At 46.5% G+C, this 17892-nt stretch overlaps 1 protein-coding gene across 6 annotated transcripts in view; it reads right to left on the bottom strand.

Moving 5' to 3' along the window:
• The window catches only part of LARGE1 (LARGE xylosyl- and glucuronyltransferase 1), a 662422-nt gene that overhangs the window by 600568 nt on the left and 43962 nt on the right, over positions 1-17892 (bottom strand). For 2 of the 6 annotated variants that reach the window (XM_027769036.1, XM_027769040.1), the window contains exon 1: positions 6327-6487. The exons of the other annotated variants lie outside the window; for them this stretch is intronic. Coding sequence is in view for 1 of the 2 variants with exons in the window: in XM_027769040.1 (XP_027624841.1) it covers positions 6327-6340 (14 nt within the window). In the remaining variant the exon portion in view is untranslated. Of the gene's footprint in view, positions 1-6326; positions 6488-17892 lie in introns of those variants that run through there. 6 annotated transcript variants of the gene reach the window in all.

Raw genomic sequence — 17892 nt, 5'->3', positions numbered from 1 at the left:
GTGCCTGCCACACTGGATGGTGCAGATACAGAGCACTGCCAGCATGCAGAAGTTCTACGGAACAGCACCAGCACAGAAGTACAGAAGTGACCCAAAGCTAGAGGGCCTGTGTGACCTTAGACACGTTCCTTAACCTCTCTGTACCTCATTTCCTCATCTGTCAAGTGGGGACAAGAGTAGGCACTATTTTTAGTCTCCATGAGGATTCCTTGCTATGCAAGTGCTTCCAATAATGCTCACAACAGCAGGATGATGCATCATCCCTGGATGATGCCCTCATGAGGACAGACACACGTACTGTGCAGGATGGACAAATGGAAGAATTAGGAGGACTTACATGGAAAGCACCTCCCATGTGGCCAAACACGTAGCAGACACTCAGTCCATTCACTGTTCTGTTTTGTTTTCAGCAAACACACACAGAGTACCTACAATGTGCTAGGTATCTTTCTAGGTACCAGAGACAGAAATCACAAAGGCCTTGTCCTCGTGAAGCCTTATGAATGAACAACTGAATGGAAGGAGGTTTCAAAATGCACAAGCAGAGGACTGGGCTCTGGGTGGACCCGGAGTTAATTACCCGATGGTAGATAGATGTGGCTAACTCAGGGAGCCGTTGCCAGGCGACACTAATAAATGATCATAAAGCAGTCTGCAAACAGTGTTATGTATAAAAGCTTAATCATCTTGAACAGGAATCTTAAAATGCAAGTGACTGGGATAGACTTGGCCTTCGTGCATATGCCCTCTGGCTTCTATTCTGGGCTCTGACTCACCCTGTCAGCTGGGGTTGCTCACTCAGCTGAGGAATCAGACTGCCTTTTGCTGGCCCTGGACAAATCGGGCCAGAGCCACCCTAGAGGCAGGTATCCCATTTCCCAGAAAACTACCAGCTCTCGGGTGTGCCTGCTGGCTTGAGACACGTGCACACTGGAGCTGCTTCTCTACACACTAGGAGGAGCTTCCCCAAGAGGAGGTGGGTGGCACTGCACCCCCGTGTTTCTATTTCCAAAATCAGGAGGCTTCTCTTGGTTGATCGCTGTAGGCCATGCAGGGAACATCTCTTAACCTCATTCTAGCCCCACCCTCCCAGCCTGGTCAGCTGCAGAGTATTAGACACAGGGTCAACCTTACACATCATCTAAGGTTTGTTCCTTAACACAACGAAATACAGTGGGTGGAGATGTGTTGAATCACTGAATCTACTTACTTCTTACCAGGAGGGGAGACCTCAGGAAATTATTCCAAGTACACTAGCCTCAGTCTCTCCCCCTTTTTTAGTAAGGAAAAACAGCATTTGCTTTACAACATTGATTGTGGGATTAAATTAGATAAATCAAATAAAATGCCCAAGTGTTTGGCAGGTCTAGCTTATGTTCTGTCTGGTATAGCAAGATGGGTAGACAAGAAGCAGAAACACAGTTCAAGTGTGTGGTGCTATCACCATCCAACAGAGCCATCTGATCTACCTATACCTTGCTCATCTCCTCATCATTCAGAGATGGGGGCTAAACCCACTCCTTACTGCCCACCTTGCAATCTCTCACACATTTCCACAACCATGGTGCTTTAAACCCTGTTGCAAAGAACAAAAGCATATAGAAATTCAGTAAGAAGTCAGACCAGCAACCTCTTCCATTTGCATAAGCCTAACTTCCAAATGGTTACAGTGGGACATGTACTCATTACAGGTCTCACGTGCCCATGGGCATGCAGGAACACCACCCTGCCATGCTGGGCCTGTGAGAGGGAACTGCCAGGAACTGCTGCCTCCAAATACACCCAAGAAATGACAGGTTAGAATGTTAGTTATACTTCCTTTACATAAGCACATTCAAATGAATCACCAAGTCTTAAGGTAATTGTGTGCTTTTTGAACATCATACTTTGAAAGACACAGACCAGATGATGTCTAAGGCTGTTTCTGTGTCTACTACTCTGCACCTGACCAGGCTGGGAGGGCGGGGCTGGAATGAAGTAAAAGATGCTCCCTGCATGGCCTACAGCAATCACTGTTGATTGCTTTCTCCATTCCATTGCATTTATTTAATGCCTCTTTCTGGTGTGGCTGCCCAGCTCTTGCTTTGGTCAATCAGAAATCACTAACATGTCAAATTCCATTCCCTGTACATTTTCTGCATGTCTACTCTATGGGAAGCTCAATTAAAGAGTATGGCAATGACCACAGCAAACCCTGACGGGTTAAAAAACAAATGAGAGAACCGCAACAAGCACAGATTTACCTCAAGACTCAGTGGGCTGCCACAAGAACTTCAACAGAATCAGAAATGAGGGTTAGGTGACATGGTAGTTAAGGTGCTGGATTCCCACATGGCCGACTGCAGTTTGAGTCCCAGACCCAGTAGCTTAAAAATCACACCAGGAACATGTGCATGCATGTCTAAATTCCTGAGAGAATGGAGGAGAAGGGGCTGCAGCATGCCAATCCCTTTTGGGGGGTGATTTCTTACTTTCCTTCTTCTTATAACTGTGTCTTTCCTCCTCTCCAGGGAGCACACATGCCCTATGACTAAAACTGAAGGAAAAAAAAAAAAAAAAAGGAAGAAGAAGAAGAATCAGAAAAGATACCAGTGGCTGATTCCAAAGGGGGATGAGGGTAGGAAAGAAGGGTCTTGAAGCAGGCTCCAAAAATGAGCAGAACTTAGAGAGACAGAAATCCAAAGCAGAGAGATGAGGGATAATTCTTCATTCAAATTACTATGCTGATCAATGCTCATCAAGCTGTCTCCTTTCTCCAGATACATTCTCCCCTTGAACAGTCCCTTGGGGTCCTTTTGGGATCCTAGCTGTCCCCTCCCTTTGTCTACAGTTGGCTACTCTGTGTTTGATTTGATCCCCCTCAGTCCGCTCACCTTCCCCATTCCCTGGGCCCTGACCCAAAACAGCACTCTCTGAGTTGGTATTAAGTGTGGCAAGGCTAAAATTAGGACTGTTTCCATAGATATCTAGACTTCTCTGTAGCAAATCTGTTCAGCTCCCAAGTGGAAAAAAATATATATAGTTTTCCATTCTGACTGCAAAGCAAGCCTGGGCCTGGAAAATCCAACCTGCTTACATCTGGATGTGTCTCTGAGCCATCGTGACCCCACGGGAAGGGCACGAGGAGCCTCATTTGGTCTGCACAGTGGCAAACAGGAGACTACAAAAGGTATGTGTCCTCACTGAGGTGCACAGCAGCCGGCAGGAGGGACAGTTATGCTGGGAGGCATGTGTCCAGGCCAGCGGCACCCAGACCCTCTCCTCCCACAGGAGTTCCTTCTGGGAGGGGCTTTCCTTTCAGATTTGTGGCAATGTGCGTCAGAAAGGCTGTCACTCACCCACCCTGCATGTGGGTCATATCATTCCCATTAACAAAAAAGAAACGGAGATGCAAAGATGTTAAAAGAAACTGCCCAAGGCCACCCAGGAAGGCAGTGACTTCAGGGACAGGACAGCAATAGCAACAGGCACAGCTAATGTTGCCTGACACCGTGTTATTCTAGGTTCTATGCTCAACGCTTTCCATGGACTCTCGCATTTCAGCCTGTTATAAGTTGGACCGTGTATTTCTAAACAAGAGGAGTTAGAGTCCTGACCCCAGGATTTCAATGATCTTATCTGGAAACAGGGTCATGACAGATACAATTAAGTTAAAATGAGATCATACTGGGGTAGGGTAGGCCCTTAGCCCAGTGTGACCAGCATCGTTCTAAGAAGATGGCCATATGAAGAGATACAGGGAGACCACCACATAAAGGCAAAGGTCAATGATGAGTCCATAAGCCAAGGAGCACCAAAGACTGCCAGCCAACCAGCAGGAGCTAAAAAGAGGCAAGGAAGGACTTCCAGCACCTAGGCCTCAGAAGGGGTACGGTCCTGCCAACTCACGTGACTTTGGACTTCTGGCCTCCGGAATTGCAAAGCTATAAACTGCTGCTGTTTTGAGCCACCAAGTTTGTGGTGCCCTAGGAAACTAACCCAATCCCATATTTCTACGAATACTTAGGAGCTAACACAGTTGGACTTTTTATACCTGTAGATCTGAAGCTTCACTAACAGCAAATGATGCCAGAAGCAAATAACCAACATGGTAGCAAGTATGTTACATCTATTAATTCATTTAATGCCCAAAACAACCCTAGACACCCCCCCTCCAACAACTCCATGAAACTGTACCATTTTAAAGGGAGGAAACTGAGGCACAGAGGTTAAGTAATTACTTAGCCTAAGATCACACCACTTACCTGTAGCGGAGTCTGGATTGAAACCCAGATCTTAAATCATACGCACTGTAACCCACCTAAAGTCAGAACAATGTCTGATCTGGACTTGAATTCAGATGATCTGGTTTCAAAGCCCATATCCCGAGCCTCATGTTCAACTTGGTATTTCACCTGCCAAAAGAACGTTCCCCATTCAGTAGCACCTTAAATGATTTTTGTGTCTTTTTAGTTCATTCATTTATTTATTCAATAAGGGAGGGGTGGGAGAAAGAGAAACAGACAGACAACACCCTTAACAGGGTCTCATGCCGCAGCCCTTTCAGCAAGCCAGGATCACACCATGGGCATGTGTGTGCCCAGATGTACACACTGACCTGGGAACTGAACCCTGATCTTCCACATGGCTTCCAGCATCGCAGAGCAGAGCACTGCACTACCTTAACTAATACAGCTGGGCCTTAAAACCTTTATCTGATAGCACAAGCAAATAAATGAAACGGGAGTGGCTTCTATACATCCCATTACTTCAAATTAAAGTATATTTACGTTCCTTTTAAGACCTATCCAGGGACCAGCAGTTAGCGTAATGGCTATGTCGCTGGACTCCCACGTAGTCGACCGTGGTTCCCGTCCCGGACCCAGTGGCTTGAGACTCACGCCGGACACATGTGCGTGCGTGCCCAGGATCCCGAGAGGAGACTGGAGGAGAAGAGATTGTGCCGTGGTCATCCCCCCTGGGGGGGGATTTCTCGCCTTCTATCCCTCTGTCTCTCTGTCTGTCTGGCGAGTGCACCCACCCTTTAGCAAAAACCTCTCAAAAAAAAAAAAAAAAAAAAAATAAAGACCTATCCAGGTGGCAGAAATCAGAAAAAAGACTAACTGGGTCTTGAGAGTACAGAGGACGCAGAGGGACACATGGCTTCCCTCTCTCCACAAAGCTTTTATGACTCAGTCATTTCAGTAACATTTAGTGGGCACTGTGCCAGTGGTGTCATGTACGGGGTTACAAAAGTCACAGCCCCAGGACATGGAAAGACATAGAAATGGACAAATTACCAAATATCTCTTAAGTCCAATGAGTAAAGTCAGGTTCACTGTACTGACCAGCCTGCTGACTGACAGAACAGCCAGCAATATTCAGTTTTCATGGTTACTCACCCATAATGAAGGAAATAGGTAATTAATCACCTTCAGAAAAGAAAGAAAAATAAAGTCAGAATCTGGACGAACTAAAGTCGATAGATAATGAGCAACAGTTATTAGTATGAGTTCAGCCAAACTTCCCCAGCACCAGGGAGTCAAGTCTACTTCTAAATCGACAAATGAAAAGAAGAGGGCCCTGGGAGAAGGGTGGTGGTGAGGGGGTACAGGGAGACAGAGAGGAAGAAAGGAGGATGGCAAGGAGGATCTCAAATGCCGAGAAAGAAGGATCTAGAACAGAGGGTGACTGTCACCAAACTTTCACCAGACACTTGCCCACCCACAAGGGTCAGTCACTCCAGCTGCAGAGCGCTGGCAGGGTCACAAGCTATGTGCCTTGGCAGAAGGAATGCAGACTCTGATTGACCCTGCCTCCATCACTCTCACTGCAAAATGGGCACACCAGTGTTGGTCTTCAGGGCTTTTCTCAGATCAAATGCTTCAGAGTGCTCAGAAGCTTGCACAAAATGGAGTGGACACACAATAAACGCCATCGATCATTATCATTCACACAGTCTTCACCGTCAGAGAATTTAACATGGTACTTGGGAAATAAACAGCACGCATTCTCCTCCTTCATCTTCCTCATCACCACCATCCCCACACCAACAGCACGAGCTGTTTAATAAACTGAGGGAACAGTCACTCACACCCTCAAACCGCAGTGTCCAGGTCTAGGAAGCAAGTTCTCACGGAAATCACGGACTGGACATGGAGGCCACAGCACACCGAGGCCTGGCCCAGCTCACACCGGGAGCTGTCTTACTGAGCATGCTGGCAGGAAGAGCCAGAACGGCAAGAATCTGGGGCATGGTGAAGCGCCACAGCCCTCACTGGCTAAACACACATGCATGCCCTTGACATTAAAATCAGATCCTCTTAACAGCAAGCATGCCCACTCACCTCGACCCAGTCATCCAGGCGAGGAGGAGGCCCGTGAGGAGGGTGCAGCCTTGCCTGCCTCTCCTAGCCCGGTCCTGATGATCCCCAGCCGGCAGAAGCTGGGCCTGGTCAGAGCACACAACTTCACTCCTGAACAGCTTGACTTTGTCTTGGAGTTTATTATTTCTGTACTGCCCACAAAAAGCCCTTGGATCAGGCATGAGTATTTCTTTTTTTAACCCCTCTGGCGTGACTGGCACGTAACAAAGACACGCCTCGATTAGCTTGAGCTGTTCCTGGGCTAATGAGACACACGGTGGAGTTTATTTGTGTAGCCTGTTCCAATGGTGCCAATGGAGTGCTGCCCGCTCCCGGTCGAAAGCGCTGAAAGCCTGTGTCCACCATGGGGACCTTCACAGGAAGCTCAGGTGTAGGAGAACAATGCAGGGGGGCTGGGGTGGGGACCCTGACTCACAGACAGATGGCGCGGAGTGCTCTGTTGCCAGTCCACCCTCCTCGCCAACCCAGGAGGCAACTGGTCAACTGAGGGGCTGCCAACCAGTCATGTGGCCAATAGTGAGCCCTAGTCTGCCCGCAACAAGGCTTGCTCCATGCTGGCAGTAAGTGTTGGAGGATTCCACGCCAGCAGGTGGTAGGGTGGTTAAGGCACTGGATCGCATGTCTATCTCTATGGTTCAAGTTCCAGACCTGGCAGCTTGAAAAACATGCCACGTGCATGTGCGTGCATACCCAAAAATCCCAAGAGGAGAATGGAGGAGAAGGGATTGCTACATGACCATCCCTCCTGGGGACACAGTCTCATTTTCCTTCTCTCTATCTCTTTCTCTGTCTCTCTCAGGCAGGAGCACATACCCTATGGCAAAAATTTAAAGAAAAAAAAAAAAAGTGGAGGATTCCTTCTTCTATTCCCAGGCTAGTCTTCACCCTCCCACCACTGGGTGCTGTGTCTTATACTCTCCTCCTTCTCTCCACCAGCCTAGGATCTGCCTCCCACTCAGGCCCCGCCCCGCCCCTCTCCTGTCACAGAAAGCCAAGCACAAGTCACCAACTTTACCTCCCTCCCTCGCCCTCTGCACCCACAGTATTTTTATTTTCTCTCTCTCTCCGTTTCTGCTTTCATTCTTCTCCTCTCGTCCTCTATTTTCCTGCCTTCATTCAGGGGACTTAAATGAGAAAATGGTACATTATTCCCACCAGCTGCGCTTTGCTGTCCTACCTTTGTCAGACCCCAAACCTCCTCTTCCCTGGCTACTTTGGTCCTTAGTTACACCCTTGTGGATCTGGACAAAAGGCTAGAAGGCCCCTCTGTGACAGTCCCTTCACTGCAGGGCATCTCCTGATCTCTCAGGAGCACCCAGTCAGCGAGAGTAAAGCAATGCCTCCACTTTGGTTGGATGCACCTCCAAACTTTTTTTTTGCAAAGCTCGGGACATGACCCAAATGTTAAGGCAATGAAGGACGAGTCATGTAGCCTAGTGGTTAAGGCACCTGGATCCCAAAAAAGGTCATGGTTAGAGCCCCGGACCCAGTAGCTTGAAAAATACGTCAGGCCCGTGTGCTTATGTTCCCCAAATCCCAAGAGAATTGAAGAGAAAGGACGACAATGTGGCCATCCCCATCCTCAGAGGTGCTTTCTCACTCTCTCTCTCTCTAGTGAGCACACGGATCCTATAGCAAATTAACAATAAAGCAATGTAAATACTGCAGCTGAAAAAGAGCAGTTCACGTGACAAATGTGAGCTATGTTCGTTATTTAAATGGATCTTAAAATAAACTGCACTCAAATAGCTTGTATTGGAAATGTTGGAAGTTTCTTTTAGGGGACTGTCTTTTTTTTTTTTTTTTTGGAGAGATTTTTGCTATAGGGTACGTGCGCTCGCCAGACAGACAGAGACATTAGAGACAGAAAGCGAGAAATCACCCCCCAGGGGGGATGGTCACGCCGCAATCCCTTCTCCTCCATTCTCCTCTCGGGATCTTGGGCATGCACACACATGCTCCCGGCGTGAGTTTAAGCCACCGGGTCTGGGACACGAACCGCTGTCAACTACGTGGGAGTCCAGCAACATAGCAATTACGCTAACTGCTGGTTCCCTAGGGGACTGTCTTTTTTGAAATACATTTAATCCTTAGACGATAAATCCCAAGCAAGTCACTAACAGCTCTACCCAACATTTCACTGGAAAGCCTGGAGCTGTGGCATCTCTGGGTTTAAAAAAAATTCCACCTCAGCTACTTCCTGGCTGTGAAATTTGAGTCAGGAACTTAACCTACCTGTGCCTCAGTTTCCTTGTCTGGAAACTAGAAATAATTTCCTTATCTGGGGCCAGCAGATGGCGTAGCAGTTGCATTGCTGGACTTCCACATGGCCAAGCCCAGTTCTAGTCACGAGCCAGTGGCTTGAAACTCACGCTGGGCACATGTGCATGCATGCCCAAGATCACAGGACGAGAATGGAGGAAAAGGGACTGTGGCATGGCCATTCCCCCTGGGGGATGATTTTTCACTTTCATGTTCACTGTCTCTGTTTCTCTCTCTCTGGCAAGCACACGTGCCCTAAGGCCAAAATCTCTTAAAAAAAAAAAATGGCCTGCAGCAGATTCCTGAGGACATAGCCGATTCCTTTATGCAAGCGTTCACTGAGCCTTCCAAAGGTCAGAGAATATCCCAAGTGTTTACGAGGATTAATGAACACAACAGGTAGGGACTGTTACGATTCCCATTTTTTTGGAGGGTCAGAACATTTCCAAGGTCACACAGCTAAGCAGAAAATGCAAGATTCACAGCGAGGCAGGCTGGCTCCAGGGTGACAGCTTTCAATCTCTACTGTGAGGCCCAGTGGCCAGCGAAGACTAAGCTGTTCAACAGCTCACTTACACTAATAAATTACAATAAATTATATTGGATTCATTTTCGTAAGAACTGTTGCCTCCACAGAGGCAACTGTATTTTTGCCTTGAATGAAATTTCAGTCCTAGGGGCCCGGAGCCTCGTGTAATAAGGTACGTTTCTGCCCACTGCCCACCCCCATCATTTTGAGAGACAGCCAGGCTGAGGGAATTGCCTGCTCAAGACTTTATGGGTCAAAGCTGCCGTCTCTGGGCCAAAGAGGCTGGGGGGTATCTCCATTCCAGAATTGTTGGCAAAGCTCTCTGTGGTTGAGGCCAAGAGCAGAATGACAGCCACCACCTGTCCTCCTGACTAGGGAACTGTGGGGGCAGAGAGCCTTGCCACAGAAAGAGCAAAGTTCTTCAGGCTGAAACACATGCGCCCACCTCCAACCACTCCCAGGGGACTCCAGGCAGGGCAAAGGCTGCCCTCCCCAGCTCTCCATGCCTGTTTCATCCCCTGGGCATCTGCTGGTGCTAAAATCCAAGGTAACTCACAGGCAACAGCCCCAGTCATGCCTCAAGCAGGCGCCCTGTGAAAGTGTGCAAGCTTGCACTTGGCAGCACTTTCTGCTTGGGTGGGAGTAAGCTGACTTTAATTGAAAGCTTCCCTGACCTGTGTGCTTCAGAGCTGAGCAGCAGCAATGAAAGCCCAAGGCAATGAGAAGCCCACTGGGTCCGCACCCTGATGCCTCCTGCAGTCCACCCAGAATGGGTTCTGCCAGAAGAGTCACTGTGGCAGGTGAGGTGTGGTCTTCATTCTTCTAGGACCCACAGTCACCTGTACTGGGTTCTGAGGCACAGTGGCTGGGTCTCCCTCCACAACTTCATAGCAGCCACACCCAGGTAGCACTGAGTCCAAAGATCTTGGCCAGAACCATCCTAATCTTGGGATTTGGGACACAATGTCAAAGAGGAAAATACATGGGAGGATCAAGAACACAGGCTTTGGAACAGCACAGGTCTGAATCACTGCTGTGTTCTCTGGTCAGGAGATCTGGACAAGTGGCATGACCCCTGTGAGCCTCAGTTTCTCATTGGTGCCATGGGCACAGGAAACAGTTTAGAACCCAACCCTGGAGATGATCGAGGACACAGGGCTGGAACAAACCAAATCTACACAACAGTCCCAGTAACCACCCCAACCTTTTGGGTTTGCTCAAACATGCGGGCACACAGAGCTAAACTGTGGAATGAGAAGTCAGGAGAGCAGATAAACTCTGAGAAGGGACAGGAGGGAGTGATGGGGTGGAAACAGGGGCCTCTGGAGTATTGGTAATGTCCTATTTCTTTTGTCCTTTTTCTTAAGTTGATTTCTTCCATGAGAAAGAAAGACAAAGAGAAGGGAAGAGAGAGACAGAGGCAGACAGAAACCTTCAGCAGGGCCCTACCACCACAACCCATCCCCAGCCAACCAGGAGCCTGAGCATGCATGGATGAGCAGGTATGAGAGAGCTCGGGACACCAACCAGGGCCTTGCCACGTGGCTTCAGCATCACTGAGCATTGCGCTGCTGCTGCACCACCATGGCTGACCTGGTGATGTCCTTTTCCTCAATCTTGTAGCTGGTTACACAGGTAAGTTGTGAACAGCTACATCAATCTTTCTGTCTTAAGCTGCTTGTATAAAATGATTCATTTTAATAAAAATTTGCTAGGAAAAAAAACAAAAAGTTTTGGCATGGATGGGGCATTTAAGCTAGCCCTTGTGCCTATCTCCAAAGCAAGAGAGCTGGCTCTGATCATGCTGGTTATCTCTCCATGTGAGCCCCCTTCTCCCAGGGCTGACCACCATCTCAGGGTGCAGCCATACTTGCAGGCTCCCCAGTACACTCAGAGATCATCATATCTAGTGATCCCAAAGCATCCACACTGATGTCCATAAATACTTGCTGAGCGTCTACCAGGCACCAGGTGGGGATCTAGACATGAACAAATCAAGGAAGCCCCTTCTTTGGAAAAGCCTGTTTTGTGGGCCTGGAAAGAAGGGAATGAACACCACTTACTGAGGCCCTGTTCTGTGTAACCGTAGTGCCCAGGCATGCATCTGCCATGCACTTCAGTCTCAACGATGCTGCAAGGTTCAGGCTAGTGCAGACAATCTTTCCAGCCTTCCTGCACCATGCCCTCTGGTGTAAACTACCCAGTGTATGCCAAATGAAAGCCCAAAGCTGCCTTCAAGATTTTTCCCCCCAGGGTTTTTTAAGGCAACTAGTACAACAGGACTCTGGAGACAGACATCTGGGTTCAAATCTTTACTGTGTAACTTTGGGCAACTTTCTTAACCTCTCTCTCTCTCTCTCTCTCTCTCTTCTGTTTTTCCAATTTCAAAACCCTTCTTAAGGCAGGGAGGATTAAATAAAATGAACAAGTAATGCTTAGCATATTACCTCATACAGAAGGTGCTCAATATCCTTGTACTGTCTATATTTCCGTGATTTCCATGAATTCCTAGTGGCTTGCCACTCCCTCTGTGTCCTTCCATGAAACTCTTTCCACACTTCCTTTTCCATAAAAATCCAGTAACACGAGTATTCACTGTGGTCTCCACTGACCACTCCCCTTTCCAATCTTCTCAGGAAAGGATACAAGAGGAGAGAGAAAGATGAAGAAAAGGAGTGCTGGAGAGGATGGAGGAGAAAAGAGGAAGAAAACTCTCTTCCCTTGCAGTCACTTCATTTGTGACTGGCTCCTACCAAGATCCGTGCTGTCCAATATGGCAGCCACAAGCTGTATGTGGCTACTGACATGTGCAATGTGACTAGTCTGAACTGAGCTGTGCTGTAAATGAACATGTATGCCAGATTTCAGAGACTGTATGAAATAAAGAATGTGAAATATCAATGACGTTTAATACATTTTGGTTACACTGAATTAAATACAATATACTACTAAAATTAATTCCACCTTTTTTTTTTTTACTTCTTTTTTTAATGTGGATACTAGAAAATTTTAAATTACACACGTGGCTTCTATTGGCGAGACGGCCTCCAACTTATGATGGTTCAACCTTTTGGCCAAGCTGCAATCCTTCTCCTCCATTCTCCTCTTGGGATGTTGGGCATGCACGCACATGTGCCCAGCATGATTTCCAGGCCGCCAGGACTCAAACCATGGTTGGCTATGGGGAGCCCAGCATCTTAACCACTATGCCACCTGCTGGCCCCAATTGATGATTTTTTTTTAAACTTATGGTGAGAAAAATGATACATATTCAATGGAAACTATAGTTCAAATTAGTAAGTTGAAACACATTTTTGACAATATTTTCATCTTGCAATGTGTTTCTCAAGACGTAACCCCATTGTAGGCTGAGGAGTATCGGTATTTATAGAGGAAAGCATTTTTGTACCTTATGAAACTGTTTTCTTGCACAAAGGTAGTTCCTTATCTCAAAGGAATTTTCATGCCAGTTCTTAAGGGAAACGTTATAATATGAAGGAGAGACACTGTATGTCCCCACTTAACATATACTGAATGTCCGCACTCTATAACTGCAACGGATGGGCTGAAGGATGTACAAACACAAGAGATGGAGGTGAATGCCAGATGTGGTATGTGTGGAGGAGTGGGGTCTGGGGAAAAACATTTGGAGGAGGGATACGAAAATAGCATTGTTGAGACAGGGAGGTAGTATTGTTATATTTTGATCAACTCGACCGGGGAGAAATGTTCACGTATTGAAATGGTCACCTTGTAAGTTAAATAATGTGATTGAATGTATTAAAAAAAAATGTAAATAAAAATAAATAAATAAATAAATAAATGAATAAGTAAGAGAGAAATGTTACACCTCAATACATAAACACATTAACCCCATTTCACAAATGCAGAAATGCAGGAGTGATGGAGTGACCTTCACAGGTCACGTGGCCAACAAAGCACAATGCCAGAATCTGACCCCAACCTAATGTGAGGCAAAACTGTGCTTCTTCCCAATACTTGGTGCTAATTCACCGAGAGCTTTGAATCTGCTCCTTCAAAGAGTGGACTTTGTCACACCATCATGCCAGGAACAAACAAAAAATTACCAATTACTTGTCCTCAGGATCACTTGTGGGTGGCTGGATATCACAGGATACGACTGCTGTCTCAAGAGAAGACCCAGACTGAGCAGGGAGGGTGTCTGGATGCAAATACTCAGACGCCTTTAAAACCGGTCCACAGTGACGTCTGCAGTCTCAGTTCCTCCTTATGTATGGCACACCAAGGAACTAGGGTACCTCTGGGCTCTCACTGCTCAGGAGGGGTCACCCTGCACCACACACACTGTGCCTTATATAAACTAACACTGAATCCTCCCATTATCCCACAAGATAAAGACTCTTTATCCCCATTTTACAGAGGTGAAAACCCATTTATCAGTAGGAAGTCTCTGTGATTTGCCCCGTCACCCACCTAGTAAGAGGCAGAGGTAGCGCGCAAACTCAGTCTAGGTCAAGCCTCTAGTACGAACAAAAAGACTAGCCCGCCCTTTCTGCCTTTCTCCTCCAGGCCCCTGTGCTAGAATGCCCTTTCCTGCCAACTCATGCTGCAAGGTCTGCCTCAAGCCACCTTTTCTGTAACATCAACACTATACTCTCCTTTTCGTAGAACGAACTACTCATTCCTTCAGTCACATGTGAACTGTAAACATCCTCCATCCTGTACTTACCAACCACCACATATTAGAGCTTATTATATGTATATCTATTACCTGCATGCGGTTTGAGTCTCTTCATAGAAGCAGTGTGACTTACTACCATTAATGTACAATATCTTTGGCTCCTGGCACAGGACCAGACACATAGGAACTATTCAATTAAAAAAAAAAAATCTACTCATTAAACAAATAAAATAACCCATCCATCCTGACCGCCTGTGTTTTGTTCTGAGTACCTTTTCCCAACCATCTTCCCCTTTTTGAATTCTGATGTTCTCCCCATGGGTGGCTTCTCCATCAATCTGTTTGCATGGAGTGAGGCCAGGTGCACTGCCTTCAACCGTAGCTTGGTAACACCAATTGTCACCTCTCCATTTTTATTAATTGCTGGGTTAATCAGGCACTGCAAATTGTGTCCACCCACGTTAGCATGCTCTTATTTCTGTAAGCATGTCTGGGTAGCCAAGAAAACAGGTTTAGGCTGAAACAAAAGATGGGATCCCACAGTCTTTTGGCCCCAGTCTAATGGCTATATGTTCTGAAACATTTGGACCCAAGTCAAATCAGATGGAAGAAAAGTCTTGACCACCATTCCTTGTCACTCCACAAGTCATGCCCACTCTTTGCAACGCAGGTCCTAATGAGTTGCCTACTTCATCCTGTGGCCTCAACACTCCTCCCAGACTAATGTCGCATTCTGGTCATTTCAGTAAAATCAAGCCATCCCATGCAACTGACATTTTCTTTTCTCTGAGAAAGCTTTACAGACCGCCCAGCCATCACAAATGGAGATGCTTTTCATCTGAATCATGAACTAGATCTCACTTTAAATTCTGGAAAGTTTTTCAGGTGAATATTTTTGTTCTCTCTGCTGCTCTTACTTATGACAAAGGCATTGATAGAAGGTATATTTCTCTCGCACCGCTGCCTTGATGTGCGCCGTTCTGCAGATAGTAAACACAGAAGCACGGGAAGACTGGCTGTGTATGTTAATGCATATTTTATTTGAACGTATTTGGTTTGCTGAATGTACTTTGTGTTTACATGTTAATGTATTCTTTCACCTTCTCATTACAAAGAATAAATGTTATCCTCTCAAACTGTCCCCTTCTATCAATACTTTATAAGTAGCTTTTTTTTTTTTCAAACTTTCAATAAAGATGCCACAGAAGCTGCTAAGCCAAAACGTGATGACATTCCCTGACAGGCTCCCATATGGAGAGCCTGACGTTCCAGATGCCTTTCCCTGTACCAGGTTTCCAGAAGCACGGTTACGAGCCCCCCTGAGGACGGAAGAGGAGTTCCGTGCACAAGGCACGCTGCACGCTTACTGTCCAGCTTAAAGAGCAAACTGCTCAAAGCTTGCAGAAGGCCCAGAGCCCCCAGGAGAGCCTGGCCTAAGTCACCAGGAGAAGTTACCACCAGCCCCCCAAATGACGAGGTGGAGAATTCAAAAGAAAAGGTGAGTATCTGCATGGGAAGCCCGGTGTAAACCTCACCACTTAGAAAGGATCTGAGAGACGGAAAGTAAAAACATGAGAATCATAATCAAGTTTCTTAAACATAATAATAAAGTGATCCTTTTTACAAGGGGAAGGGAGCCCGGTTAAACAGCTTAAGTCTTATTTCACGAAAATACATTTCAAGTGCTAATTAATGCAGCAATGAAACATGGTGATTTTAAGTTTCATCAAAATATAAACTCTCAATTTAAACGGTTTTGTTGAATGAGCAGCTTCCTCTCTTAAAACAGAATTCAGACTTGTGGATATTTGGAATGAGACCCAACTACAAAGTACATTTGACCAATGTTAAGCCTTGGGGTTAGGGAAAAGTGAAAACCCCCATCCCCCATCCACGGGGAACCCCAGGAACTGTCCAGAACCACAGGTAGTTTCAATCTCGATGTTTACCATGTTTTTCCCTGCACCTATGAGAAGGTTTCATTTATAAAGTAGGCACAGTAAGAGATTAATGACCTTAACAGTAGAAACAATTATAATAATATGCTGTAATAATAGTTATCTGAATATAATCTCTTTCTTTCTCTCTCAAAATAGCTTTCGTACTGTTCTCACCTATTTTGGGATCACAGTTGACAGCAGATAGCTGAAACCACAGCAGATAAGGGAGGACCCCATTACCATGTATCACTGTAAGGCGTTAAAGAGGAGTTAGCGAAACAGGCACCTTCAAATGATGTGATCACCTTCACATGCATGAACGTGCAAACATGCAAACGTTGCATGAGGGTGTGTTCTCCAGACATTATGAGACTTTGCAAAAGCGCTCCAGGCAGAACCATAACTGAGATAAATGAGGACAAATAAATCCTCTTGTACCTTAGCAGAGTAGGCACCAACACCCTTTCTGTACCAACAAAACAGCCCCTATCAATTCTCTTTGTTCTGTTTAATGAAAGAGGCCAATGACCTGGTAGAAAAGAAACACCAGGGTTTGAAGCCAGCCCGGGTATCTGCAAATCATCCACAGGGCTCCCACTTCTGCCATCAGTAGTCATAAAGGGGCTGGAGAGAAGAAGTACACAGGGCCACCAGGAGACTTCCCAGCAGGGGTGACACTGTTAAAGTAAAGGAAAACACCGATGATGAAATTTTGCAGAGAGAATAGGGCCTTTCTCATGAGTAAAGCCAGAGAGCAGTGCTGACCTTTGTCATACAAAGCAACCAAGACTGTAAATGAGGCACTTTGCAAATAGAAGTTTTACACATCCTGTATGGTAATAAAATGCACCTAATTACCTCATTTCAGCATTTCTAGGAAGCATGATTCCGTTAGGGAACAAGAGGCACTTACTTGATTTTTTCCTGCCATCTTTTTACCCTCTTTGCTATAATATCTTGAACTCCGTGAGCCCCAAGTTATGGGGAGTTTGATGGACTGATCAAGAATACTTTTCAGTTATCACTCCATAATCCAATTTTGCTCACACTGGACCACAAATCACCCCAGTCTGATCACAAATCCATGAGGGCCCTGAGTCATGACACATGGCTGGATAAATTAGGTCGGAAATGAGAAAAGTCGTCACTTTGGGTTCCCAATTCTGAATCAATAACACAAAAAGGTTGGGTGAGAACATTTCTTTTCTTTTCTTTTCTTTTTTTTTTTTTGGAGAGGTTTTTGCTATAGGGCGCATGTGCTTGCCAGAGAGACAGAAAGTGAGAAATCACCCCCCAGGGGGGATGGTCATGCCACAATCCTTTCTCCTCTATTCTCCTCTTGGGATCTTGGGCACGCATGCACACGCGCCCGGCATGAGTTTAAGCCACTGGGTCTGGGACTCAAACTACGGTTGACTACATGGGAGTCCAGCAACATAGTCATTATGCCAACTGCTGGTCCCTGGGTGAAAACATTTCTAAAGATGCCCTCAGCCGCCTATGCTGGAGAAGCCTGTGCAGCAAGCGGCTGCTGTTATCTTTATGTTTCAGTCTTGCAGCTTAAGACCCTCTCAGTGTGAGGTGATGGAAGAGGAGCCTACACTCCCTGCTGGGTGCAAGGGCCACTCTGTAGCCAGGCCAACTGGGTGCCACCGTACAACCACCCTGAGAACTTTCAGAATGCCTATCTCCATGGCACAGTTGAGAAAATTAAAATGGAAGATGAAGTAATGCACCCAGCATCGCAAAGTATAAACAACAGAGACTCAGCCTCCACTGCAATTTCTCAATGCCCTCATCACCAGCCTGAAATCTAGAGAGCCCCTCCCTACTTCCATCTCAGCAACAGAGTAGCCAGAGTGAGCTAGATAAACATGGTCTAGCTCTTGCAGCTCTGCCAATAGCTCCCATGTCCATAAGGACCATAACAACTCGGTCTCCATTCCTCTCCAACATCATTTCCCACTACCTCACTTGGGGCTTTCTGTCTTCCAGGAACAGCACCACCAACACCCCACCAGCCCACCTCCCTACCTCCCCCTTCACGCCCTACCTCCCCACCCCAGTGGGCTAACAATGGCAGCTGAGAAATGGTCTCAGGGCCTTCGCACACACCTAAACTTCAGCTCTTTC

Source organism: Tupaia chinensis, unplaced genomic scaffold (assembly GCF_000334495.1).
Source record: "Tupaia chinensis unplaced genomic scaffold, TupChi_1.0 Scaffold148234_1, whole genome shotgun sequence".
NCBI lineage: Eukaryota > Metazoa > Chordata > Mammalia > Scandentia > Tupaiidae > Tupaia > Tupaia belangeri.
Note: the sequence above shows the minus strand (reverse complement) of the source record. Positions and strands in the feature narration are given on the sequence as shown.